Source organism: Trachurus trachurus (genome assembly GCF_905171665.1).
Source record: "Trachurus trachurus genome assembly, chromosome: 16".
Classification (NCBI taxonomy): Eukaryota; Metazoa; Chordata; class Actinopteri; order Carangiformes; family Carangidae; genus Trachurus; species Trachurus trachurus.
This window is the reverse complement of record NC_139902.1, coordinates 34854499-34881677: the sequence shown is the minus strand read 5'-3', so window position 1 is coordinate 34881677 and position 27179 is coordinate 34854499. Positions and strand designations below refer to the sequence as shown.

General features: G+C 46.3%; 1 protein-coding gene across 3 annotated transcripts; it reads left to right on the top strand.

Moving 5' to 3' along the window:
• The first annotated feature begins 1555 nt into the window (after positions 1-1555).
• LOC310999006 (rho guanine nucleotide exchange factor 2-like) lies at positions 1556-26005 on the top strand. 3 transcript variants are annotated; one of them, XM_083989294.1, is made up of 22 exons: positions 1556-1775; positions 6827-6998; positions 9715-9782; positions 9912-9975; positions 10085-10217; positions 10882-10982; positions 11081-11224; positions 14809-15062; positions 16431-16556; positions 16902-17019; positions 17868-18116; positions 18998-19074; positions 19311-19483; positions 20528-20595; positions 20926-21165; positions 21270-21347; positions 21776-21831; positions 23105-23146; positions 23409-23459; positions 24167-24466; positions 24959-25106; positions 25831-26005. In XM_083989294.1, the coding sequence occupies exons 1-22, from the start codon at positions 1719-1721 to the stop codon at positions 25878-25880; spliced, it is 2769 nt and encodes a 922-aa protein (XP_083845420.1). In that variant the 5' UTR covers positions 1556-1718; the 3' UTR covers positions 25881-26005. The 3 variants fall into 3 exon arrangements, with proteins under 3 accessions (XP_083845420.1, XP_083845419.1, XP_083845418.1); XM_083989293.1 differs by having other exon boundaries at positions 10879-10982; positions 24962-25106; XM_083989292.1 differs by having other exon boundaries at positions 10879-10982.
• The last annotated feature ends 1174 nt before the right edge of the window (positions 26006-27179 follow it).

The following is a 27179-nucleotide window of genomic DNA, read 5'->3' as shown; positions in this document are numbered from 1 at the left end:
ATTTGTTATTGTGTCTTGTCATCATATGGGATGGGCCACAGTGGTGGCATGACATGAAAATAAAACATTCATTCATTCAAACATTCATTCATTCATTCATTCATTCATTCATTCATATAGAACTAAGCGCTATAAACATTCATTCCTGCCTTCATCCATTGCTCTGCTCAACAAACCTGCTAAACACGAGCAGCCACCTGAGGTCCAGCTGTTCTTTCACTCTCTTCTACTTGCTCCAGTTCTGGATCAGATGTGTTTTATATCAGGTATTTGGTTATTATCTATGTACTGTAAATGATGTTTAAGGGTTTTGTTGTTTTATTATCATCATTTTAATTGATAGGCTATATAAATTTCTTCTTTTTGTTTTTAATAGATACATATTCTATTCCTTCGGCGCCTTTAAATTGATGCTGATGTGAAGTCCACACATACAACAGGTAATTTAGACCCAGAGACTGAGGCAACACTGAGGCAAGATGCAAAGTGCAATAATGATTTATTACTTTGTATGAACTAGAACTTAGTCGTGTCTGTTAGTGATCTCTGCTGGTTGTGTGTGTGTGTGTGTGTGTGAAATGGTTTTAAAATCTATAATCAGGATGTAGCTACATCATTGATTGTCCAAGACAGTTTTCCCTCCGGGGACATTAAAGTTTATTTTGGTTGATTTGATGATGATTTAATTGACATGCCTGAAATAAACACATAAATAAAAAATAATAGATAAATGATTGAAAACACCACTTGCTCATTCACCAACAAAGCAGAGATGTCAGTTCTTGGGCGCTTTTGCAAAACCCAAAACCCAAACATTTCTCTTTTCACGTGCTCATAGCTGAGCTCTTTTAACAACTGAAAACTTTATCTATTTTCTTTTATTTTACTTTTATTTGCTCTTGCTTTTAACTTTGTTTTTAGTGTTTTGTTTGTTTTTATTCTGTTTTATGCTTCTTCTTTTTTTAAAGATTAGTTTTTTATTAGTAACAGAATCTCTTCCAGGATGTTTATGGTGCATAGCAACAAGCATCTACAGAGATAGATCGTATCTTACAGAGAGAACGTACTGAACATCATCTTACAAATACACCACAAGGATGATTTATAAACATCACAAGAGATAACAAGAAAATAAAAAATATAAAATCGAAACAAAATATAAATATGTAAGCTTCTTTTTGTAATGTTTAGTCTTGATGTGCAGCTCATTGAGTTCCTTGGTGTGAACTGAGCTGTAGAAATAAAGATGTCTTGTCTTGCAGTTCCCACATTCCTCCACCAGGAGGCGCTTCTCTACTCGTGGCTGTATCATGGGATGTATTGGCTCTAGTAGAGACTGACTCCGCCCACGTTGGCTGCCGCGCTGTCCCGGAGCGAGAAACCGAGCGCTCCCTGACAGATGCTGGTGGGCGGGGGCTTAGAGGCGCGAGCGGCGCTGTGATTGGCCGAGCGGGTTGCAGCGGGCTGCGCTGTGATTGGTCGGAAGTAGAGCGAGCAGCTGTACGTTACAGCTAAGCCCCGCCCCCCCCCCCGCCCGCAGCCAGACCGGACTCTCCCGCACCAGAACCCAGCGCTCCGGACCAGCGGCAGTAGAAGCAGCTATAGAGGAGTTATTATAGAGGAGTTATTGATTGATCAGTTATTATTGATCAGTTATAGGTGATTGATCAGCTACCAGCAGGGGAGCGCAGTGAAGGTGTGTTTGATCTCGGGAGGGGATGTCCCGGCTGCTGGAGAGCAGGCGACAGGACAGGATGAAGGAAATGAACCTGAAGGTGAGTAAAACACACACTAACGCTGATTACTGATCGATAGCAGCAGAGATTATTGATTATCGGTGTGTGATCAGAGAGTCTGCAGCTGATCGATGAGCAGCAGAGAGAAGAAACTTTAACTCTTTATTCTCTTTGTCCCCGCACATCTGGAAAAAACCGCTCGTTCCGTTATAACACGTTACACGTTACAACACGTTACACGTCGATAGCTGATAGGATCGATCCGCTATTCGGTGTGTGTGTGTGTGTGTGTGTGTGTGTGTGTGTGTGTGTGTGTGTGTGTGTGTGTGTGTGTGTGTGTGTGTAGAAGTTGGCGACGCAGCAGAAACGGGAAACGGAGTTTTGACTTCAGACGGAAACGGTTTTATAGCGGAGTGTGTGCGTGTGTGTGTGTGTGCGTGTTTATTGTGTCTGTGTGTGTGTCGGTGTGTGTGTTTCTACCTGTGCAAAATGAGTTTCGTTGTCTCTCGGTGTGTGTGTGTGTATAAGTCTAAGTGTGTGTGTGTCCGTTATAGCAGCGCGTGGCCGCTTTGTCCTGCAGGAGGAAACGAGCGGGGGGAGGGGAGGCTGAGAGAGTGTGTGTGTGTGTGTGTGTGTGTGTGTGTGTGTGTGTGTGTGTGTGTGTGTGTGTGTGTGTGTGTGTGTGTGTGTGTGTGTGTGTGTGTGTGTGCGTGTGTGTGTGTGGATCTCAGACTGAAACATAAAGAGAATAAAGTACAAGTCCATATAAATACACGAGGTCAGTGAACGTCACACGTGTACGTCTGCTACACGCAGTAGTGTGTACAGTGTGTAGTAGTACTGTGTGTATACTGTACTACACACAGTAGTATACACTGTACTACACAACCACTTTGGTCTGGACTCGTAAGACAAGGCAGTTTTATTAGTATAGCCCGTTGTTACCACCAGTTTGTCTCAAAGGGCTTTACATCCCATCATAACAACATCCTCTGTCCTTAGACCCTCACATCCACTGAGGAGAAACTCCATGGAAAACCCTTTTAACAGGGAAAACCATAAAAAATAGGTGTGTTTACAAGGTCCAAAAATCCTCTTTACAACCAGATGAAGAGGTCAATCAGATAAATGTCTCATGTAAACACCTGACTGGATCAGATTGTATTTGGGATCAGATTGAAACAGGTGATCTACTCTACGCCGGTTGATAATCAGCTTCATGCTGCAGGTAAACATGTAAACAGGGATTCAGTTGATAGAGGATCATTCATTCTGTTCATGCGCGCCATCGTACGTAGGCGTCACGTATTGATGTTGGCGGGAAATAGGAAACAGGAAATAGTTGTTGTTATTGGGGAGCATACGTCAGTCCGACAGCCCAAAAGCCCGACAGCCCATTTCTCCGACTACCCACAGGGTAAGGTTCAGGGTTAGGGCTACCTATGGGAGGTCGGACTAATGGACGCAAAAATAAAGAAATGTTTGGTTGGAGAAATGGGTAGTCGGACAGACGTCATGCGCCCGTTGTTATTAGCAATGTAGCATGCTATCGAACGTTAGCAGCCGTTGCAACATTAGGACGTTGTTAGGAGGTTGTTAGGACGTTGTTAGGAGGTTGTTAGGACGTTTTTTACATTCAGACGCAACCAGGCTAGACCGTCTCATTTAGCGACGGTTGACACGGTCTCCGAAGCCGTTGCCCCCGGAGACAGCGGTGAACTGTCCATGTAGACGCTACGGACTGAACGTGGACCGTGGATTGTGGACTCAGTTTGGACTCATTCTGGACTCAGTTTGGACTCAGTTTGGACTCATTCTGGACTCAGTTTGGACTCAGTTTGGACTAAGTTTGGACTCATTCTGGACTAAGTTTGGACTCAGTTTGGACTCAGTTTGGACTCAGTTTGGACTCATTCTGGACTAAGTTTGGACTCATTCTGGACTCAGTTTGGACTCATTCTGGACTAAGTTTGGACTAAGTTTGGACTCATTCTGGACTCATTCTGGACTCAGTTTGGACTCATTCTGGACTCAGTTTGGACTCAGTTTGGACTCATTCTGGACTCATTCTGGACTCAGTTTGGACTCATTCTGGACTCAGTTTGGACTCAGTTTGGACTCATTCTGGACTCATTCTGGACTCAGTTTGGACTCAGTTTGGACTCAGTTTGGACTCATTCTGGACTCAGTTTGGACTCAGTTTGGACTCAGTTTGGACTCAGTTTGGACTCATTCTGGACTCATTCTGGACTCAGTTTGGACTCAGTTTGGACTCATTCTGGACTCATTCTGGACTCAGTTTGGACTCAGTTTGGACTCAGTTTGGACTCATTCTGGACTCAGTCTGGACTAAGTTTGGACTCAGTTTGGACTCATTCTGGACTCAGTTTGGACTCATTGTGGACTCAGTCTGGACTAAGTTTGGACTCAGTTTGGACTCATTCTGGACTCATTCTGGACTCATTGTGGACTAAGTTTGGACTCATTGTGGACTAAGTTTGGACTCAGTTTGGACTCATTCTGGTCACTTTCAGACACTACTCCGCCGCACAGTTAATTACGTATTAGGTCGTGTAATTAAAACGGTTCAACACCACTACTACAACTACAACACGGCCTGGTCATGCTATATTAAAGGACAATTCCGGGCAAATTCACCTCTGGGCTGTATGTTCCTAACATTTTAGGTCTAACAGAAGGAATCTGAAGGTTTTCAGTTTAATATCTCCTGTTTTGCGGTAGTTGTGTCTGTCCCCGCGTCGCCACGGCAGCGATGAATGGGAGCGGATTGAAGTTCTGCTGCTTAGGCTGTTTCCATCCCTCAAAGCCACAGACAGCGTCAGATGGAGACTCAAACATGCAGCCAGAAGTTTATTCACTTGTAGCAAGTCCCGAGTTGATATTCCTGTGTTTATGACACAAACGGGAGCTTCCCACTGCACCTGAACACACCGAGCGTCAACACAAACGGGAGCTTCCCACTGCACCTGAACACACCGAGCGTCAACTTGGGTCTCGACTCCGCCAGACTTTGAATTAGATCTAGTTTTACAAACATGTCGGCTTGTTGAAGTAAATAAACTTCTGGCTGCATGTTTGAGTCTCCATCTGACGCTGTCTGTGGCTTTGAGGGATGGAAACAGCCTAAGCAGCAGAACTTCAATCCGCTCACATTCATCGCTGCCGTGGCGACGCGGGGACAGACCATAACTACCGCAAAACAGGAGACATTAAAGGGACAACGAGGAGTTTTGTAAAAGTGAAGTGTTTCCACACTACATTTATGAGCCTCCGCACCGTGAAATTCTTTGACCGGTGCAAGACAGACTCATGTTTTCATTCATCAAGAATTAAAGTCAGAGGTTGGAAGACGATCACATACCGTCGTAGTTCCCACCATAAACGGAGATTCGGCGGCGTTATTCTCATGACTCGCCACGAAACCGAAAGTAAAGAAACGCTGGTCGGCTCGCCCAGCATTTCCATCACCACTAATAATAACAAAATAACCATAGAGACAAAACCATAGATTTATCTAAAATGGACCATTAACAAGTGGTAACGTAGATTCATCCACATTAATATCAGACTTTTTTATAACCAAATATGTAAACCAAATGTACCAAATGTACCAAAAATAAAGAAGTGACCGGTGTAGCTACCAAATAAATGCAGTACCGACTGGTGTAGCTACCAAATAAATGCAGTAGTGACCGGTGTAGCTACCAAATAAATGAAATAGAAACTCCTCGTTGTCCCTTTAAACCTAAAAATCTGCAGATTCCTTCTTTTAGACCAAAAATGTTACGAACATACAGCCTGAGGTGAATTTGCCCAGAGTTGTCCTCTAAGTTGGGGCTCAACACCACTACACCGGCCTGGTCATAGTGTAGTAGGTCGGGGGTTGTGTTGGTGTCGTCAGAGAAAAACGATCAACTGCTTCATCACCTGAGGTCGACACAGTGACATCACCACTGTCTCTTCTTCCTCTCCTCCTCTATCTCCTCTATCTCTCTCTCTACCCCCCCCCCCCCCCCCCCCCCCCCCCCCCCCCCGGTCTCATGACCCCTCCCCCTCCTCCCCCCCACACAGAGCCTCTTTCTTCCCTCCATCACTGAGCTCTTTATTTATCGATCAGCTGATCACGGACTGTCACCAGATCACTGAACCTGTTGTCTGTGTGTGTGTGTGTGTGTGTGAGTGTGTGTGTGTGTGTGTGTGTGTGTGTGTGTGTGTGTGTGTGTGTGTGTCTGTGTGTGTGAGCTCATTGTTCAACAGTCTGACCTGTTGATGGAGATGATTGGCAGCTCTGTGATTGGTTGTCTGATGGAGCAGAGATAGATAGATAGATTGATTGATTGATTGATTGATAGATAGATAAATACTTTATTAATCCCGAAGGAAATTCATCTGTCAGCTGCTCCAAACATTCGGAAAGAGACTTAGCTAATGCAAACAGATGTAGCAATAATATACAAGAGTAAAATAAAGTATAAAATATACCTATACATATATATATATATACAAACTATCACCTATATATATGCATAGATATATATGTACACATACACACACTCTCAGTGCATCCTGGGAGTCGCAGTTCACTCAGTTCTCAGTTTGTTTTCTACTGCAGCTGTTTCTCTGAGCTACACACACACACACACACACACACACACACACACACACACACACACACACACACACACACAGTTACACAACACACACACACACACACACACAGATACACAACACACAGTTACAACACACACACACACTTCCCCTTCCTGTCCCTCCCTGTGCAGCAGAAGTTAATGTGAAAAACACAAAAGAGAAGTTAACACACACACACACACACACACACACACACACACACACACACACACACACACACACACACACACACACACACACACACACACTCTGTGGTCACATGACTCACCTGGTTCAGACAGGTGTGACTCAATCAGCTGTTATTGATCCTGGTGTGTCTGTGTGTGTGTGTGTGTGTGTGTGTGTGTGTGTGTGTGTGTGTGTGTGTGTGTGTGTGTCTCTCTCTCTCTGTGTGTGTGTGTGTGTGTGTGTGTGTGTAGAACAAGGAGAAGCAGCGTGTGAAGGAGAAGGAGAAGAGGGAGAAGGAGGCGAGGGAGCGAGAGGCGCGGTCGAGCAACGGCCACCTCTTCACCTCGCTGACCGTTTCCTCGACGACGCTCTGCTCGTCCTGCAACCGCAGCATCACGGCCAAGGAGGCGCTCAGTTGCCCCGGTAACACACTCACACACACACACTCACACACACACACACACACTACATCATGTTTTGTGTCATTTTTTATAGTTTTACTTCAATGTCCAAACTACAGTTTTGACCAATAACATGAATATTTTTTATTTAAAAAGTCAAATCCACAAGTTCCTGAACCAGTTTTTATTAGTTTTAACATGTTAAATAACAGGAGGAGGACAAAATGTCTTTGGTCAGAACTTGTTTGGACATTATTCACAGACATCAACTCTTTCTGTGGACTTTAAAAACACCTCATTGTTTTATATGCATTGTACAACTATTAAGTATTTAGCATTTATTTGGAAATATACTCTTATTATTAAGGTCACACATGGCGGACAGTCACACCGTATGATGTGTTTGATGAGTAGAAATCTTAATACACCACTTAATTGTACTATATCTTGTCAGAGGAACAACGTTTACATATATACTCTTAAAATTATATAATTTTTTATCAGTATGTGACAGTCAGAACTGTGTTAGTCGTCATGGTTACCCAACAGTCTATGGTGAAGCTACAGGATGTTGACCAACCATGAGTAGAGTCATATTTCTGCAGCGTGTGAATGTTTTGTAGACGTTATATATTTAGTTTCCTATCCACCACATGTTGATTTATTTAACTCTGAGTTCAATGAGTAGAAGTAGTTGATAAAGTTGCTTTTAGCTGTAGTTTTTTCCTGTTACTGTAAAAGGGTTTTCTATGGAGTTTTTCCTCAGTGGATGTGAGGGTCTAAGGACAGAGGATGTTGTTATGATGGGATGTAAAGCCCTTTGAGACAAACTGGTGGTAAAAACGGGCTATACTAATAAAATTGCCTTGCCTTGTCTTGCCTAGTTTTACTAACTAGAGTAGAGATGTAGTTTAGTCAAACTGCTGCCAGACTCAACTACACGGAGCTTTAGAGGAGCTTCCTCCACAATGCATCTGTAGTGGCCGTTTCAAGTTTCAAGTCAAACTGTTGCATCATGGGTCGTGGTGGTGTAGGGTTACTACTCGGATGGGAAAAACATAATGTCCAAACAAATGTCCAGTTTCAACAAGAAAAGGTGGTTTATTTAACCAGAAAGCGAGTGAACAAAGAACAAAGAACAAAGACAGTTCCTGTGCCTCTCCCTTTAGCCCCCCAGGTGCATGCTGGTCCCTTAGCAACAGCCTACCCATAATAAACAAGAAACACCTGAACTAAACAAATAACCAACTAGAATACCAACAGACATCTAATCATAATGAAATCAAATACATTGATTCAGAAAAACCAAATCTAAACACTCACTAAACTAAATACTAAACTAAAGACTAACAGTAAATACTAGTTCTGGTCACTATTGATTATTGCTGATCAGTTTGTTACAGAAACAGTTAAACTGAGACAGACGGAGAGTTAATCCTCACACACAATGAACAGATGTCCTCAGATTAACACACACACACACACACACACACACACACACACACACACACACACACACACACACACACACACACACACACACACACACACTCGGAGTCAGCTGAGATCATTCTAACACAGTTAACACTCGTCTGTCTCAACACAATAGACGGAGACTCTGTGTGTGTGTGTGTGTGTGTGTGTGTGTGTGTGTGTGTGTGTGTGTGTGTGTGTGTGTGTGTGTGTGTGTGTGTGTGTGTGTGTGTGTGTGTGTGACCCTGCTGACCTACATTGTGATTGGCTGCTGAGGAAGATCCTGAGAACTGGGTCGGGGGGGAACATGTGTTTAAGGTGTGTGTGTGTGTGTGTGTGTGTGTGTGTGTGTGTGTGTGTGTGTGTGTGTGTGTGTGTGTGTGTGTGTGTGTGCAGCAACACTGTAAACACACACACAGACTGAGACGTGAAGGAGGAGCTCAGGGTTTATTCCCCCAACACTGTGTAATGGGGTAGGATAGAGCAGATATTGCCCCCCCCTCTTTCTATTAAATCCACCTTTTTCCGAACGTCTAAAACGTAGCCTGTTTTGCCGGTTTTGTTCTTCCGGTGGAATTTTATGTTTACGTTTCCATGGTTACTGTAGTCGCGGTAACTGCATGGATTTTTTTTTTCCAATGTAAACCTGTAAAACACATGGATCATCACAGCAGCTTTTAGTGAATATCACACAGACTGACATCCGTGTTAAAAGCCAGCGTTAATAGATCCATGCGTTTACCGCAACTATGACAACGACTGAAAACCATGGAAACGGAAACGTACAATTCCACCGGGAATAGCCTACAAAACCGGCTTCTGGTTTTGACCATAGATGACGTTCAGAAACTTATTGTGAATAGAGAAGGGAGCCCATGTTAGCCAATCAGAAGCAACAACAACAAAGCAGAGCTGCTCGGCCGGCCAACCTCCGTCCTCATCCCGGGGGAGAAAATCATCGCTAATTAACTTACCCGCAGGTTTTTAGAGGTTTACCACCGGCTGGTTAAAGTATTTCTAGGAGATAAATGTTGGTCTCATTGATGAAATCTAACACCTGTATCAGTAGCATTAGTTATGTCTTCCTATTCTCCCGTTTGTTGCTCAGAATTAGCCTAAATTTGCCAAAAAAAAGAGCGCAGACCCGACCTATCGCTGCTGTGTTTTGTCCTGTGGGGGTTCAACCAATCAGATGTTTGATATCACACTGATACCTGTCTCTCTGTCTCTACCTGTCTGTCTGTCTCTACCTGTCTCTCTCTCAGCCTGCAATGTCACCATCCACAACCGCTGCAGAGACAGTCTGGCCAGCTGTGCCAAGATGAAACAGAGGGTAAGACCTGTCTGTCTCTCTACCTACCTGTCTTTCTCTCTACCTGTCTGTCTGTCTACCTGTCTCTCTACCTGTCTGTCTGTCTACCTGTCTGTCTGTCCTGACGACCTGTCTGTCTCTCTCCAACAGCAACAGAAGTTGGCCCTGTCCAGAAACAGTTCAGCTCTGCAGAACGTCGCCATGAGGACGAAAAGTGAGTCTACCCGTCTGTCTCTCTGTCCACCCGTCTGTCTCTCTGTCCACCCGTCTGTCTCTCTGTCCACCTGTCTCTCTCTCTGATGACAGCCCTGTTGTGTCCTCAGCTCCCATGATGAAGGAGCGTCCGAGCTCGGCCATCTACCCGTCCGACAGCCTTCGCCAGTCTCTGCTCGGGTCCAGACGAGTCCGGTCCGGTCTCTCTCTGGCCAAGAGCGTCTCCACCAATAACATCGCAGGGTGAGTCCCAGCCCCCGTCACCATGGTAACGGCCGTGTGGCGGCCTCTGTGGTTTAGAGTTTAGAGTTTATTTATTTAGCACACATTTAATTTCAATGGTGCAAGGAGGGAACGAAGCCGGCTGGCTCGTACATAAGTTCCACCCCTGTAACAAATTACAACAAGACAAATTTCAATGGCTAACAAATAAACATAGAAAAAAAGGAGATAAAGTGCAACATAATCAATGTTATATGAGCAAAATGAACAGAAATTAGAAAAAAATAAAGAGATGTGAGAAGTGCAAAGTGATTCGGTAACAAATAGAGACAATAGAAATAAGGTACAAAAAATTCATTAATTAAACTCATAAAAAGACAAAGTGAGGATGTGGGATATGGAGAGAGCGAAAGAGAGAGAGAGAGGAAAGAGCGGGAAATTCAAGAGAAGTTGAGATGTATTTTTAACAGTTTTTTAAAAAGTGAATAAGAAGAAATGGATCTTACTGTAATGAGGAGGATCTTATGAATCTCTTCTGAATAGTACATAATTTAACTCTCCACCTGTCTGTGTGTCTGTCTGTCTGTCTGTGTGTGTGTCTGTCTGTCTGTCTGTCTGTCTGTGTGTCTGTCTGTCTGTGTGTCTGTCTGTCTGTCTGTCTGTCTGTGTGTGTGTCTCTCAGCAGCTGCGAGGACTCGGCCGGCCTCAGGAGAATCCTCTCTCAGTCCACAGAGTCTCTGAACTTCAGGAGTCGGACGTTGTCCATGGAGTCTCTGACGGACGACGGTCGGTTCACCGCCGAGCACCGTCACTCACACTGATCAATAACCCACCACCACGACTAGAGGCTGAAGGTGTGTGTGTGTGTGTGTATGTGTGTGTAGGGGAGTACTGGTGGAGCCCCCTGCTGGACACGCTGCAGATGGACGGACGCTGTCTCCAAGCCGACAGCTGGAGTCTGACGGTCGAGCCCAGTTTCCTCCAGACGCTGCACAAAGACCTCATCAAGCAGCAGGACGTCATCTACGGTACACCACAATAATACATAATACATACCATAATAATCATCATAATAATAATAATAATAATACATACCATAATAATCATGAAAACAATCATCTACGGTACCATAATAATCAAGTCAGTGAGCCTCTTATACAGGGGTTTCTTTTACCTATCACAAGTGGTTAGATCACTGGGCTGCTGACCCAAAGATCACAGGTTCAAATCTTGCCCCAACAACTTTGTTAGTGAATCAAAGTATGTTTCATCTTCTCTGTGGTTGAGAGGTTAGTTTGCCGGGTTGCCAATCATGAGGTCCAGGGTTCGATTCCTGCCTTAGTTGCTTGTGTTGCCATGCCAACTGTAACTACTACCACTTGGTCTGGATTATTCTCAGATCTTGCATGAGCAGCCTTGATAAATGCATATATGCCCCCCACCTTTTCTCTTACCTCTTTCTATCTTGGTTTGTCTCAACATGTTTCTTGTTACCACTGCTCTAAGACAACTGTGTTCTCTCTGTGGCCTAGTGGCAGAGTAAATCCAATCCAATCCAATCCAATTTTATTTATATAGCACGATTTAAACAAACACAAAGGTTTCCAAAGTGCTGCACAGCAAGATAAAATATAATAGGTAACACAACAGAAGCACAATAAAAACAATGGACACAATAAGATAAAATAAAATGCGATAAAACATAATTAAAATCAACAAAATAAATAAAATCATTAAAATAAAATAAATGAAGTCAACTGCCTACTGGGTGTTAAAAGCCAGGGAGAATAGGTGGGTCTTAAGGTGGGATTTAAAAACAGACAGAGAGGAGGCCTGTCTGATGTGCTGAGGCAGATTATTCCAAAGTTTTGGAGCTGCCACAGTGAAGGCACGATCCCCTCTGAGCTTCCGCTTTGTTTTGGGCTCTCTCAGGACCAGCTGGTCAGCTGACCTGAGAGACCGGGAAGGAGTGTAAAAGTGCAGAAGCTCAGAGAGGTACGGCGGGGCAAGACCATTGAGGGATTTAAAAGCAAATAAAAGAATTTTAAAGTGAGCTCTAAAATGTATGGGCAGCCAGTGGAGTGAGGCTAAAATGGGGGTAATGTGCTCATGTTTTCTTGTACCAGTTAAAAGACGAGCTGCAGCGTTCTGTACCATCTGGAGCCGAGAGATGGCCGACGCACTGACCCCCACATATAATGAATTGCAATAGTCCAGCCGAGTGGTTACGAAGGCGTGGACTACTGTCTCAAAGTGCTGCCTGGAAAGAATAGGTTTTATTTTGGCCAGCTGCCTCAGGTGAAAGAAACTCGATTTAACGACAGACCTGATCTGGCTCTCAAGTTTAAAAACAGGGTCCATCTTCACCCCCAGGTTTGTAACGGTGGGTTTCATGTACTGGGTAAGGGAACCAAGATCTGGCAGGGGGGTTCCAGTAAAGGTCTACTGACCTTGAGCTCGTGGGTTCGATTCCTCCCTTGGTCGTACCTTTGCATGTTGATCACTACTTGCACTATTTGTCAATTCCATTTGCTAATTCAGCAATGGCGTTCAGCTGCTTTCAGCATTCACACGTATTTCCTTCAGGAAATACAATTTCTAGTTTTTATTTAGTCTTAATTTTTCAGGTGTTAGGGTTGTATTGGACAGAGGAGCAGCGCTGCCTCGGGGCTCTGGAGCCTACGGACAGAAACCACCACATTTACATTAAGTTAACATGGTTTTGAATACAGGGTTTGTGGGAAAAGATCGTCACGTCTGCTTATGTGAAAGCCAGCAGAGACTACTGATGACGTATGTGACTGTTGAAGGGTCCCAATTCGTAGGGGTTGACTTTCAACCTCTACCCCTTGTAGCTCTGTTTCAAGGGTTAATAATAATATTCCATAATCATTGCCCAACGCTAATCTGGATGTTGTGTCTCACAGAGAACTGTCAAAAAAAAAGCCCAAGCTTTTGACTGGCTGCTCTGAGATGGCTGGTATATCTGTGCATGCTACGTGGAACCGAAACTCGTCCTCGACCTTCCTTCTCCTCAGCACCATCGACCGTGACTTGCCTTGGTTTGAAACAAATCCGTGAAAATTGCCTTGCCTTGCCTTGACCACTCAACTGACAGCCTGGGACTGATTCAGTGGTGACGGTAAGGTCATCCATGCATGCTCTGCAGTAAGGTCATCCATGCATGCTCTGATTGGTGGCTGCTGTTGTTGAGCTGCACAGGTTTGTGTGGAATGGAGCCGTATGCATCGGCCACTCCTAGGTATGCGTCGGCCACTGCTAGGTATGCATCGGCCACTGCTAGGTATGCATCGGCCACTCCTAGGTATGCGTCGGCCACTGCTAGGTATGCATCGGCCACTGCTAGGTATGCATCGGCCACTCCTAGGTATGCATCGGCCACTGCTAGGTATGCATCGGCCACTCCTAGGTATGCGTCAGCCACTGCGAGGTATGCATCGGCCACTCCTAGGTATGCATCGGCCACTGCTAGGTATGCATCGGCCACTGCTAGGTATTCATCGGCCACTGCGAGGTATGCATCGGCCACTCCTAGGTATGCATCGGCCACTGCTAGGTATGCGTCGGCCACTGCTAGGTATGCGTCGGCCACTGCGAGGTATGCATCGGCCACTCCTAGGTATGCATCGGCCACTGCTAGGTATGCATCGGCCACTGCGAGGTATGCATCGGCCACTGCTAGGTATTCATCGGCCACTCCTAGGTATGCATCGGCCACTCCTTGGTATGCATCGGCCACTGCTAGGTATGCATCGGCCACTGCGAGGTATGCATCGGCCACTGCTAGGTATGCATCGGCCACTGCTAGGTATGCATCGGCCACTCCTTGGTATGCATCGGCCACTGCTAGGTATGCATCGGCCACTGCGAGGTATGCATCGGCCACTGCTAGGTATGCATCGGCCACTGCTAGGTATGCATCGGCCACTGCTAGGTATGCATCGGCCACTGCGAGGTATGCATCGGCCACTCCTTGGTATGCATCGGCCACTGCTAGGTATGCATCAGCCACTGCGAGGTATGCATCGGCCACTGCTAGGTATGCATCGGCCACTCCTAGGTATGCGTCGGCCACTGCGAGGTATGCATCGGCCACTCCTTGGTATGCATCGGCCACTGCTAGGTATGCATCAGCCACTGCGAGGTATGCATCGGCCACTGCTAGGTATGCATCGGCCACTGCTAGGTATGCATCGGCCACTCCTAGGTATGCATCGGCCACTCCTAGGTATTCATCGGCCACTGCTAGGCTGTCGTTGTTCTCTCTGGCCTTCCTGATGAGCGGTGTTACTACACCAGTGTGCTCCAGACGGCCTAGCATCCCTGTGATCCTGAACTGGTCTATCCGTCTGGAGTTTTCCTCCTTCGGTCCCTAATCTGGGATCTTCCCCTTCCTCCAGAAGACTCGCAGGATCTTCCACAGACGCAGCGTTCAGAGTTCAGGACCGCTGCTGGCGTGTACCTGTCTGTCTGTCTGTCTGTCTCTACTTGTCTGTCTGTTTGTCTGTGTGTCTAATGACCTGTCTGTCTGTCTGTCTGTTTGTCTGTGTGCCTAATGACCTGTCTGTCTCCCTACCTGTCTGTGGCTCAGAGCTGATCCAGACGGAGTTCCACCATGTGAGGACTCTGCGGATCATGGAGGGTGTGTACCGGCGGGGGATGCTGGAGGAGGTGATGCAGGAGGCGGCGGTGGTCCACACCATCTTCCCGTGTCTGGACCAGCTGCTGGAGCTGCACTCCAACTTCCTGTCCGCGCTGCTGGAGCGCCGCCGCCAGGGCGAGGGGGAGGGCGAGGGCGCCAACAACTTCACCGTGCGCCGCATCGGAGATCTGCTGCTCAAACAGGTACGAACGTCCTCGTCCTCCTCTGTCTCCCTCTCCGGTCTGATGTTAAGGGATAGTTCACCCAAAATTCTAATTTCTCAACTCATTATCTCCTCCGCCTTATGTGGACTAAGGGCTGGGAGAAGTTTCAGAGTCCTCCGTGGCTTCTCTGAGTTACAGGGGGTCTCGGCGTAGCAGTGCATGTCCATATAACGGTTGCAAATGGATACCAACTGTCTTCGTAACAAAAAGACACACCAAAAAACATCCAAATACCTCCATGCTGCTCGTATGTAATGTCCCTCTTGTATTGAAGCCCCGACATGAGAAATTGTTCCGAAAAAAATTAAATAAGTCTATGTTTTAAGCTTGTTTGTAGCGGAAGCTCCCAGTGTCTCAGTTCACTGCTCTGCCTGTGTCTCTCGCGTGATTTGCACTGACCGGCGGAACAATTTCTCAATACTTCAATACAAGAGGGACATTACATACGAGCACTATGGAGGTATTTGGATGTTTTTTGGTGTGTCTTTTTGGACGAAGACAGTTGGTATACATTCACAACCATTATATGGACAAATACTGCTGCGCGGAGCCCCGCTGTAACTCAGAGAAGCCACGGAGGACTCTGAAACTTCTCCCAGCCCTTAGTCCACATGAGGGGGAGGAGATAATGAGAGAAATTTCAATTTTGGGTGAACTATCCCTTTAGCTCGGTTTTCATTTTATTTACTTATTTTTTCCACAGGGACAAAGCAGATTACTGTAAAAAGAAACTAGAAAAAAGAAGCATTTCCAGCAGGAAATGCGTGTGAATGCTGAAAGCAGCTGAACTCTGTTGCTGAATGAGCTGAAGAAATTGTTGAGACAATGTTGAGTTAGATGAAGAAACTGCTGAGGAAATGTTTTAAAGCTAAAAGCTTGAAGGGTGAGAGATGAATGTCTTTCTATGGGCGGAAGAAAGAAAGAAAGAAAGAAGACAGAGAAAGGGAGTAGAAGAAAGAAAGAAGAAAAAGAGACAGAAAGAGGGGTATGATAGATAGAAAGAGGTAGATAGAAAGAGATAGAGAGGGGTAGACGGAAAGAAAGAAAGAAGACAGAGAAAGAAAGAAAGAAAGAAAGAAAGAAAGAAAGAAAGAAAAAGACAGAGAAAGGAGAAAGAAAGAAAGAAAGAAAGAAAGAAAGAAAGAAAGAAAGAAAGAAAGAAAGAAAGAAAGAAAGAAAGAAAGAAGTAAAAAGACAGAGAGGGGGATGATAGAGTTAGATAGAGATAGAGTGGGGTAAAAAAAGAAAGAAAGAAGTAAAAGAGCAGATTAAAAAGAAAAAACAAATGTCTGCAGAAAATTGTGAGGAAAACAACATCCATCTATCGTATGTTGTGTGTTGTTGCAGTTCTCAGGTCAGTCTGCTGAAGACATGAAGAAACTTTACTCTGAGTTCTGCAGTCGACACCCGAAGGCCGTGAAACTCTACAAAGAAGTTCTGACCCGAGACCGGAGACTACAGCAGTTCGTCAGGGTGAGGCACCGGTTTGAGCCGGTCTGTCCTAATCCCATCTGGTCTAGACCTGGTTTAATCTGGATCTGGTCTAATCTGGTTCAGACTTGGTCTAATCTGGTTCAGACCTGGTCTAATCTGGTCTAATCTGGTTTAGATCTGGTTTAGATCTGGTCTAATCTGGTTCAGACCTGGTCTAATCTGGTTTAGACCTGGTCTAATCTGGTCTAATCTGGTTAAAACCTGGTCTAATCTGGTTTAATCTGGTTTAGACCTGGTCTAATCTGGTCTAATCTGGTTCAGACCTGGTCTAATCCGGTCTAATCCGGTCTAATCTGTTGTTGACGTGTGTCCGTTGCTCCGCAGCGTGCGTGCCGTGGTCCTCTGCTGCGTCGCCATGGCGTCCAGGAGTGCATCCTGCTGGTGACACAGCGAATCACAAAGTACCCGGTTCTCCTCCAGCGTCTCCTTGACAACACCAAAGGTAACCGCTGACCTCTGACCTCTAGTGACCTCTAGTGACCTCTGACCTCTGATGACCTAGCCTCGTAAACCAGCCTCTCCAGGAAATGCATTTCATTTCATTTCATTTCTCAGAGAGTCTGGCCTCATTCCCCCTGTGAGCGTTTGGGGCGGGAGTAGTAGCGTTGACAGACAACCGATTCAGCCAATCAGCAAGTTGGTATCATATCAAACTTTTGCCGAATCCAGTTGGAAGAACAGCGAAAACTTCATCCTCGTCTTCCTTCAAGAAACTCAACAAGCGCCGACTCTTGCTCTTGTTTAACCGCTGTAATGGATGGTTGATGGTGTTTCAGCTGTTTTTAGGCTGCTACTGCTAGAAAGCTCCGCCATGTTTGCTGTGGTAAGAGTCACGCAGTGTAGTGACGTCGGTCCCTAATTGGCCAACGTGCTGTGTCAATCACAGAAATCTGAGCGGCGATGCTGATTGGCTCGGCCCTCTGAGGGTTTCAGGCCATGGATGAGGCCAGACTCTACCTGAGAAATGAAATTAAATGAAATTAAATGTATTTCCTGGAGAGGCTGGTTAACAAGGCTACTAATGACCTCTGACCTCTAATGACCTCTGACCTCTGCTGTGCCATCCTTTCTACTTCCATTTCTTCTTTGCTTGGATGTAGGTATTATCTAATTTGTGAATGAATTCTTTGTAACAAGGGGTAGACAATATAAGTTTGCTTCTTTCTGCCCCCTTTCATTGAAGAGTTACAGTATTGTCATTGTTTTTTTATGAGTTTTATTTTATTTTTTGTTTTTATGCTCGATAAATGAATTAAATAAATAAATAAACTAGACTAAACTAAACTTTAGGTGACGAGGAGGAGGTGCGGTCTCTGAAGGAGGCCCTGCGGCTGCTGAAGGAGCTGGTCGGCTCCATCGACCAGGAGGTTCTGGAGCTGGACCGGACCAGGCGGCTGCAGGAGGTGTCAGCGCGGCTCGACCCGCGGGCGGCGGCCGAGGTCCGAGGAGGAGGAGCGTTCAGAGGAGGAGAGCTGCTCCGGAGGAAGCTGCTGCACGAGGGAACGCTGCTCTGGAAGGTGCAGGGCTCCAGGATGAAAGGTAGGGCAGCTCGCCACCGTGATGTCACCATGTGGGCGGAGCTTGTATCTCTGTAGCTGTGTAGTAAATCTCCCCCTATCACGGATGTCGTGCACTATATAGTGTGTTCAACATTTTGTAGTGTTGTTTGAATTCTCCGCGATTAATTTCATCCACTGTGTAGTGGACGACAAAACACCCACAATGCACCGCAAAACTGAGTGAACAAGCGATGTACACTACTTTCTACTCCCGTATGTATCCCACAATGCAATGCGGTTGTGTTTTGCCAGAGAAGACGAGCAGCAAGCTAATTAGCATGTTAGCTAGGATTTCTTTAGGTTATTTAGCAGTAAACTCTTCGCTCCGTTTGCCTGAGCAGCAGGAGTTGGGCAGCAGCATCCCAACAATAACAGGCAGCATTAAATCAATCTAATAAAGAAACTGTAGTAGAATATGAAGTAAATACGAGCTAACGAGCTAAGCTAATAGCCACAGAGCCGTTACGGCTCACGGTCGGGACACACAACAGCAGTCGACCAAACCAAACTTCTGATATTTCAACAGTTTATTGTAGAGAAACACAACCACACAGAATCACATCCTCTAATGTTCCCACAAGTGTCGGTTTTTATTATTTTATTTTTATGTGTCCGGTTTTGTTTACATGATTCTCGGTGCGTCTGCTTCTGTCACAGCAGTAGGCTAACACGCTAACACGCTAATACCTGGAGCATCAGCTGACGCAACCACGTCCAGAAAATTACCGTTTATTGTCTGAATTCTCCTCCCGTCGTTCCCTACATCGTGTACATGATGTAGTGGATAGGGAGTGACTGAGTGAGTGGATGATTTCGAACACAGCCTCTGTGATGTCACCAGCGTCTGTGTCTTGTGTCCAGATGTGCAGGTGCTGCTGATGTCAGACATCCTGGTTTTCCTTCAGGAGAAAGACCAGAAGTTCACCTTCGCATCGCTGGTGAGTTTCACCTGAACATGAACTCAGCTGCTCTCCTGCTCTGAACCTCACAAGGAGCCGCGTTGTCGTCAAGTCAATACAGTGTTAGTGGTTCAGGAAGTGTTTACCTACTCTCACCTGTCTCTCTTCCTGTCTGTCTGTCTCTCACCTGTCTGTCTCACCTGTCTTTCTGTCTCTCACCTGTCTGTTTCTACCTGTCTGTCTACCTGTCTGTCTCACCTGTCTGTCTGTCTCAGGATAAGTCTCCCGTCGTCTCCCTGACCAACCTGATCGTCAGAGATGTGGCCAATCAGGAGCGAGGGATGTACCTGCTCAGTGCGTCGACGCCTCCTGAGATGTACGAGCTTCACGCGGCGTCGAAAGACGAGAGGAGAAGCTGGATGAGCCGAATCCAGCAGGCTGCTCTCAGGTCAGTACTACTATACTGTAGTATTGTACTGTAGTACTGTAGGACATTACTACTGTAGGACTGTAAGACTGTAGGGTTGTAGGACTGTGGGACTGTAGGGTTGTAGGGTTGTAGGACTGTAGGGTTGTAGGACTGTAAGACTGTAGGGTTGTAGGACTGTGGGACTGTGGGACTGTAGGACTGTGGGACTGTAGGGTTGTAGGACTGTGGGACTGAAGGACTGTAAGACTGTAGGGTTGTAGGACTGTAAGACTGTAGGGTTGTAGGACTGTGGGACTGTAGGACTGTAAGACTGTAGGGTTGTAGGACTGTGGGACTGTAGGGTTGTAGGACTGTTGGGTTGTAGGACTGTGGGACTGTAGGGTTGTAGGACTGTAAGACTGTAGGGTTGTAGGACTGTGGGACTGTAGGGTTGTAGGACTGTAGGGTTGTAGGGCTGTAAGACTGTAGGGTTGTAGGACTGTAAGACTGTAGGGTTGTAGGACTGTAAAACTGTAGGGTTGTAGGACCCTAACCAGCTTAATGGGAGGACTGGATGGCAGACTGGTTCATAAGAAGAGAGGGCAGACCAGCTTAATGGGAGGACTGGATGGCAGACTGGTTCATAGGAAGGGAGGACAGACCAGCTTAACGGGAGGACTGGATGGCAGACTGGTTCATAGGAAGAGAGGGCAGACCAGCTTAACGGGAGGACTGGATGGCAGACTGGTTCATAGGAAGAGAGGACAGACCAGCTTAATGGGAGGACTGGATGGCAGACTGGTTCATAGGAAGAGAGGGCAGACCAGCTTAATGGGAGGACTGGATGGCAGACTGGTTCATAGGAAGAGAGGACAGACCAGCTTAATGGGAGGACTGGATGGCAGACTGGTCCATAGGAAGAGAGGACAGACCAGCTTAATGGGAGGACTGGGTGGCAGACTGGTGGATCTGTGGAAACACAGAGAGAGTGCGAGACACTAAGGCCAAAGTACAAAGTGCAACAGAAAATGACAGTTCAAATAATGACAGTATGAAGTACTTCACTGTGTGTTTTCTGTGTAGTTGTCCGTCCAGAGACGAGTTTCCTCTCATCGAGACGGAGGACAAAGCTTTACTGCGAAGACTCAGAGGTACTGCACCTCCTCCTCCTCCTGCTGCACCTCCTTCTCCTGCACCTTCTCCTCCTCCTCCATCTTCTTCTTCCTCCTCCTCCTCTTCCTGCATCTCCTCCTACTGCACCTTCTCCTCTTCCTGCACCTCCTCCTCCTACTGCACCTCCTCCTCTTCCTGCACCTCCTCCTCCTACTGCACCTCCTTCTCCTCCTGCATCTCCTCCTCCTGCATCTCCTCCTACTGAACCTTCTCCTTATGCACCTCCTCCTGCACCTCCTCCCCTTGCACCTCCCTCATGTGCACCAGTTGCAGCTGTTTCAGTGTTTCTCCTCCTCTCCTCCTCCCAGCTGACATCCAGCAGAAGGACAGGGAGGTGCTGGAGCTCCTGCAGGAGCGCGTGACTCTGTTCTCTGACCTGGTGGAGGCGACGGGAAAAGGAGGAGAAGAGGAGGAGGAGGAAGAAGGAGACAGCTCCTCCTTCAAGACCTCCTCCACCACCAGCTCCTCCTCCTGCAGGAATCTGTTCAGGGCCAACACTCCTCACGCTCCTCGGGCCGAGCCGCTCCTCACCGCCGCCATCGGAGAAGGTGAAGCTGCACCTCCTTACGTTTAGCTGCACCTCCTTTTCACCATGTTTAGTTCCTCCTCTTGTTCCTCCTCATGTTCCTCATGTTCTTCTTCTTTGTTCCAGTGGATAAACTGACCGAGCAGCTGTTAGACGCCAACATCCAAAGATCCACTGTAACCAACGGCAACCAGGAGCTGAGCAGTGAGTCATTTGTGTCTTTAAAGCAGAAGTAACGTGAATGTTTGTGTTAATATAAGTCTTAAATAGTTGTATCTTCCGACAGCAATCACTTCTATAGAGTGTTTGGTCTGAAACACGGGTCTGTCAGTCACTCTGCTCTGCTCTGAGCCGAGGAGAAAACTTTTCTTGTATCCTACAACCTTTATCCAATGAGGAGAGAGAACGGCATAAAGGGGCAGTCCTCTCTGTGTGTGCAGCCAAGGGATGCGCCTGAATGTGGTGACGTAGGGACGAGGGTGGGGACTGCTAACTTCATCGGCTGACAGGAAGTTAGACAAAACCACCGGATCGCTTACTTCTGCTTTAATGAATGTCTTCTTTTTCGGTTGTTGATCAATAATACACTGTCTTTGTCTCACCTGTTTCTGTCTCACCTGTCTGTCTCTCAGATGGCGACTCTACTTCTCTGAACGGTTCCTTTGAGATCAACGACAGCTCCTCAAAGGTAAAAATATAAACTGGCCTTCGACCTACAACAGTTAGATTCTGTCTGAACATCCCTGACGATGTGTCCAGATGTCAGCAGATGTTTATAGATGTTTATACTGAGAGATATAGAGCTCACAACATCAGTGACAAGCAGGAAAGACTCCAAGCCATGACAACGGCATTCGGAGAGGAGGGGGAGAAAGTCCAAAAGACGCCTTATGTGAAGAACCAGAGGCCGGAAAGAAGAATCCACGACATCAGGCAGGAGATGGAATCGATGAAATCCCAGTACAAGAAGGCTGGAGTTGAAGAAACAACCGGCCTGGCTCAGCTCAGGGGAAGTCTGTCCTCCGCCGGGCAGAGTGGAGCAGAGTGGCGCTGGGAAAGGGCCAGAAAGCACACTGCCTTCATAACCGATCCCTCCAAGTTCAGAAAGGAGCTGCTCCGGAGGACTAACGCTCAGTGTAACACAGTAACACAGCTCATCAGGGAGGCCAGAGAAAACAACGGCAGCCTCGCAGTGGCCGATGAATACCTCGCAGTGGCCGATGCATACCTAGCAGTGGCCGATGCATACCTAGGAGTGGCCGATGCATACCTAGCAGTGGCCGATGCATACCCAGGAGTGGCCGATGCATACCTAGCAGTGGCCGATGCATACCTAGCAGTGGCCGATGCATAGCTAGCAGTGGCCGATGCATACCCAGGAGTGGCCGATGCATACCTAGCAGTGGCCGATGCATACCCAGGAGTGGCCGATGCATACCTAGCAGTGGCCGATGCATACCCAGCAGTGGCCGATGCATACCTAGCAGTGGCCGATGCATACCCAGGAGTGGCCGACGCATACGGCACCATCCCTCACAAACCTGTGCAGCTCAACAACAGCAACCAGCAATCAGAGCATCCATGGATGACCCTATCATCACCACTGAATCAGTCCTCAAAAAGTTGGTGGAGTGGTCAAGGCAAAGCAATTCTCACTGATTTGTTTCAAACCAGGCAAGTCACGGTCGATGGTGCTGAGGAGAAGGAAGGTCGAGGATGAGTTTCGGTTCCACGTAGCATGCACAGATATACCAGCCATCTCAGAGAAGCCAGTCAAAAGCTTGGGCTTTTTTTTGACAGCTCTCTGTGAGACACAACATCCAGATTAGTGTTGGGCATTGATTATGGAATATTAGAATAGTCTTTCAATAAAAAGTCCCTTGAAGGGAATTTAATCTGATTTATGAGGAATCAAAATAAAAGCCCTGTGGTAAAATCTATTTTATGTTTGTGTGTTTCAGGACAGAAACGGGAACCAGCTGCAGGAACGCACCTTAAACCAGGTAACAAACTCCTCATCAATATCAACACCAATATAATATTATCAATATCAATCTGATCAATAACCATTCAGGAGAAAATAGTAGTAATGAAGAACCAATAACAGAACACAGCACAGTTTGCCTTTAGAACATCAGCTGTTCATCACTCAGTCCAGACAAATTCAAGTTGTTCCGGCTGTATTGCGGCTCTGTTCCGGCTGTATTCCGGCGGTGTTCGGGCTACGTCCTGGTTTGTAACAGCTGACGTCTTCTCTCTCCACAGGAAGTCCGTCAGCGATTGGTCAACCTGAGCATCCAGCTCCACGCGCTACAGGTCAGAGTTCATCATCCTGTTTAATTTAATTTAATTCAGTTTATTTGATAGGGACAATGCAGGTTAACATAGTGACACTTCCACTCGTTACAAACAAGTCAATGTGACTGATTTTCTGCAGACAGAGATTATAGCTGATGCTAGTTTCCAACTCCAGTCCCTAGTTAGGCTTTTAGTGGAAAAAAGAAGGTAAGAAGAAAGACATCAAAATTACATAACAACACTATAAAATGTACAATACATCTAAAATCATACCAAGTCATGACACATTAAAAATGCATACAGTTCTGATTTTGTTTCAGCCAGATTTTAACCTTTGCATTAAAAATTCTAATGTCTGGGGCGGTGCGTGGCGCAGTGGGTAGAGCGGCCGCCCCATGTAGAGGCTACAGTCCTCGCCGCAGGCGTCCCCGGTTCGAGTCCCGCGTCGGGCAGACCTTTCCTGCGTGTCATTCCCCCTCTCTCTGCCTCCCCATTTCCTGTCTATCTCTACTGTCATCACTATCGAATAAAGGCAAAAAGCCGAAAAATATACTTAAAAAAAAAAAAAAAAAAATTCTAATGTCTCGGGTTAGTTTTATTTCGGTCGGTAGTGAATTCCACATCTGGGAACCCTTTATAGAGAAGGCTTCCTCAACTCATTGATCGTTGATCAGTAGTTTATTGATGTTGACGGTTTTGACGTTGTGTTGTGGCTCCGCCCCCAGGCCGCTGTGATTCGTCAGGACTCGATCCTGGAGCTGCTGGCCATCACAGGCCCCGCCCCCAGCGCCGCCGCTGTAGGCTCCGCCTCCTCCTCCTCAGCGCCGCGCCTCATCCGCTCGCTGTCGCGCGACGCCGGGATGGAGGCCGGCAGCGAGGCGCTGTTGCTACGGCGACAGGTGGAGCTGCTGCAGGAGGAAGTGACACGGCTGCGTCTGAAGAGGGAGGAGCCTGACAAACAGGGGGCGGAGCCAGGAAGGAGACGAGCCAATGGGAAGGCTGCTGATGTCATCAAGGAGGAGCAGGTCGGTCACCATGAGTAGATTTAAATATCCTTTAGGTTTCATCTGGGTAACACTTTACTTGAATAGACATAACAGCTGTCATAAACATCAATGAATACTTCTGACAGCTGTCGTTAAGTGTCATTCGGTAAGTTATGTCACTTTTGATGCAAAGTTGACATTGTTGGAGATGTTTTTGTTCTGACAACTTGACATAAAGACAATTTAAACTGTCATAGCAGACCTAATGGACAAACTTTAAAAAATTATGTCAAGTTCTCATAACAAAAACATCTCAAACAATGTCAACTTTGCATCAAAAGTGACATAACTTACCGAATGACACTTAACCACAGCTGTCATAAGTATTCATTGATGTTTATGACAGCTGTTATGTCATGGTTATGACAGTGTTATGAATACCTATTCAGGTAAAGTGTTACCTAGGAAATAAAAAAGAATATACGTACGGTACCGAGTAGATTTGAGGCTAAACGTCCTTGTGACTCCCAGCAGGCGAGCAAGCGGCGAGGCAGCCGGGAGCTGGAGGCCCTCGCCCCATTGGCTGGTCACGATCCGGTCGACCAATTAGACGGCGTCCAGGAAGCCAACGAGCAGGAGGAGGTGATGAAGATCTCTCCTCGCTCCGACAGCCCCAGAGGTTGGTATCCGATCACACGGTCGCTCTGATTGGTAGCGACTAGAGCTCTGTAAAAGAGAGTAAGGACAGCATTGGGTCCAATGGCAGCGCCTCCTGGTGGAGGAATGTGGGTTTTGCAAAAGAACTGACATCTCTGCATTGTTGGTGAATGAGCAGTGTGGTGTTTTCAATAATTTAAGGACATTTATAGATCACCCACGTTAATAGCATCATTGAGGATCCTTTACAGATAAACATTAACATTAACTTAACACATACAAAAAAAAAAAAAAAAACACAGTTTTCTACATGAATGTTTCAATCTACATTTTATAATAAACAAATTATAAGTATAATCTGATATGACCAAGACACCTAAAAACAAAAACACGGCCGTTTTCATCAATTTACCAGCAAGTGGGCAACACACATACATTGGAGTGAATGGGTTTTCTGGGCGCTTTTGCAATACCCATATCCTGCCACTAGGGGGCAAAACCCTTAAACCCTTAAACCCATAAACCCATAAACCCATAAACCCTTGAACCCTTAAACCCTTTAACCCTGAAACCCTTAAACCCTTAAACCCTTAGACCCTTAAACCCTTAAACCCTTAAACCCTTAAACCCTTAAACCCTTAAACCCTTACCACGGGGGTCAGTGGTGGTGTCCTTACTCTCTTTTACACTGCTCTAGTAGTGAGTACGGCCGTTGCTATGGTAACCTGTGACCTCTGACCCCTCAGACCTGCAGGACATCCCAGAGGAGAGCGAGTGCGGCGCCGACCCCAGTTAACGCCGTCGTTAACGCCGGTTGTCACGACAACCAACCTGACGACCTCAGGAAACCGACGTCGCTGTGATGTCACTCAGCTGGAGATGATGATGATGTCACTTCCTGTTTCACAGCAGCTGTTGAAAACCGTGTAGCTGGAGGGGGAGGGGGGGGGGGGGGCAGGTTTTATAGGGGGGGGGGTGAATCAGCCTGATTAAAGGAACAATTCACCAAAAAATGACCAGGTGGCCGGTTCGTAGTCCAACCAAAACTTTAGACCGGTACAAACCGGCCTCCCGTGAATAAAAAACTACTACATACCATAATATGTAGTAGTATACTATATACTATAGTATTCATCAGCATGAGGGGGAGGCAATAATGACTGAATCTCGTTTTTTGGTGAACTATTCCTTTAACATGTTCAGTCCAACAGTTTGTCGTCATTGATCTGAATTGAAACAGTTTATATATTTGGAAACCCCGCCCACCTTCACACAGCCGGCCAATCACAGTCCGTACGTTTACATGACAGTTGAAAAAAAAAAACTAACTATTCTAACTGGACGACTGAAGTAAAGGGTTAGTCCGTCTAATATCAGAGTTCTCCAGATCTAAACGCTGTAATCAGAGTTAAACTGGACGAAGATGCAGCGTCAGCGCTGATTGTTGAGTCGATTTCACACAATCAGCCAGAAGACGTGTTTTATTTTTAAAAAGAGGAAGCGACTCAACTTGTATATAATGTTCAGCCCCGAGCAGGAAACTGAAGCTGAGAACTCAAAGTTATTTATTTCCCGTTATGAACTCAGGAACAGAGACGAGGTTATGGTCTGTTGTTACCACCAGTCTGTCTCTAAGGGCTTTACATCCCATCATAACCAATGACCTCTGACCTCTGACCCTCAGAATCTCCATAGAAACCCTTTTAGCTGAGCTGGACGTAGCTGAGACTGTAAACGTACCGAGTGTGATGATGCAGCTGTGATGTCACACTACACTACATTACCCAGAATGCCTTTGGATATCAACCTACTGTCTCACTCTAAGTGTGGGTGGGGGGGGAGGAGGGGGGTAGTTGGCCTCAGTGTATTTATATGTTAACAAACCAAATCTTTAAACACAAGTTTAAAGGGCGATTCCACTCAAATCCAACCTGGGCTCTAGTTTCTAATATTTCAGCTCAAACAGAATTAATCTCCTGTTCTGCAGTAGTTCTGTCTGTCTCTGCATCACCATGGCAACGTATGATGTTTAGCCTGTTTACATCCCATAAAGCTGCAGTGTGTTCCAGTCCAGTCTCCCTATGTCCCTAACGAG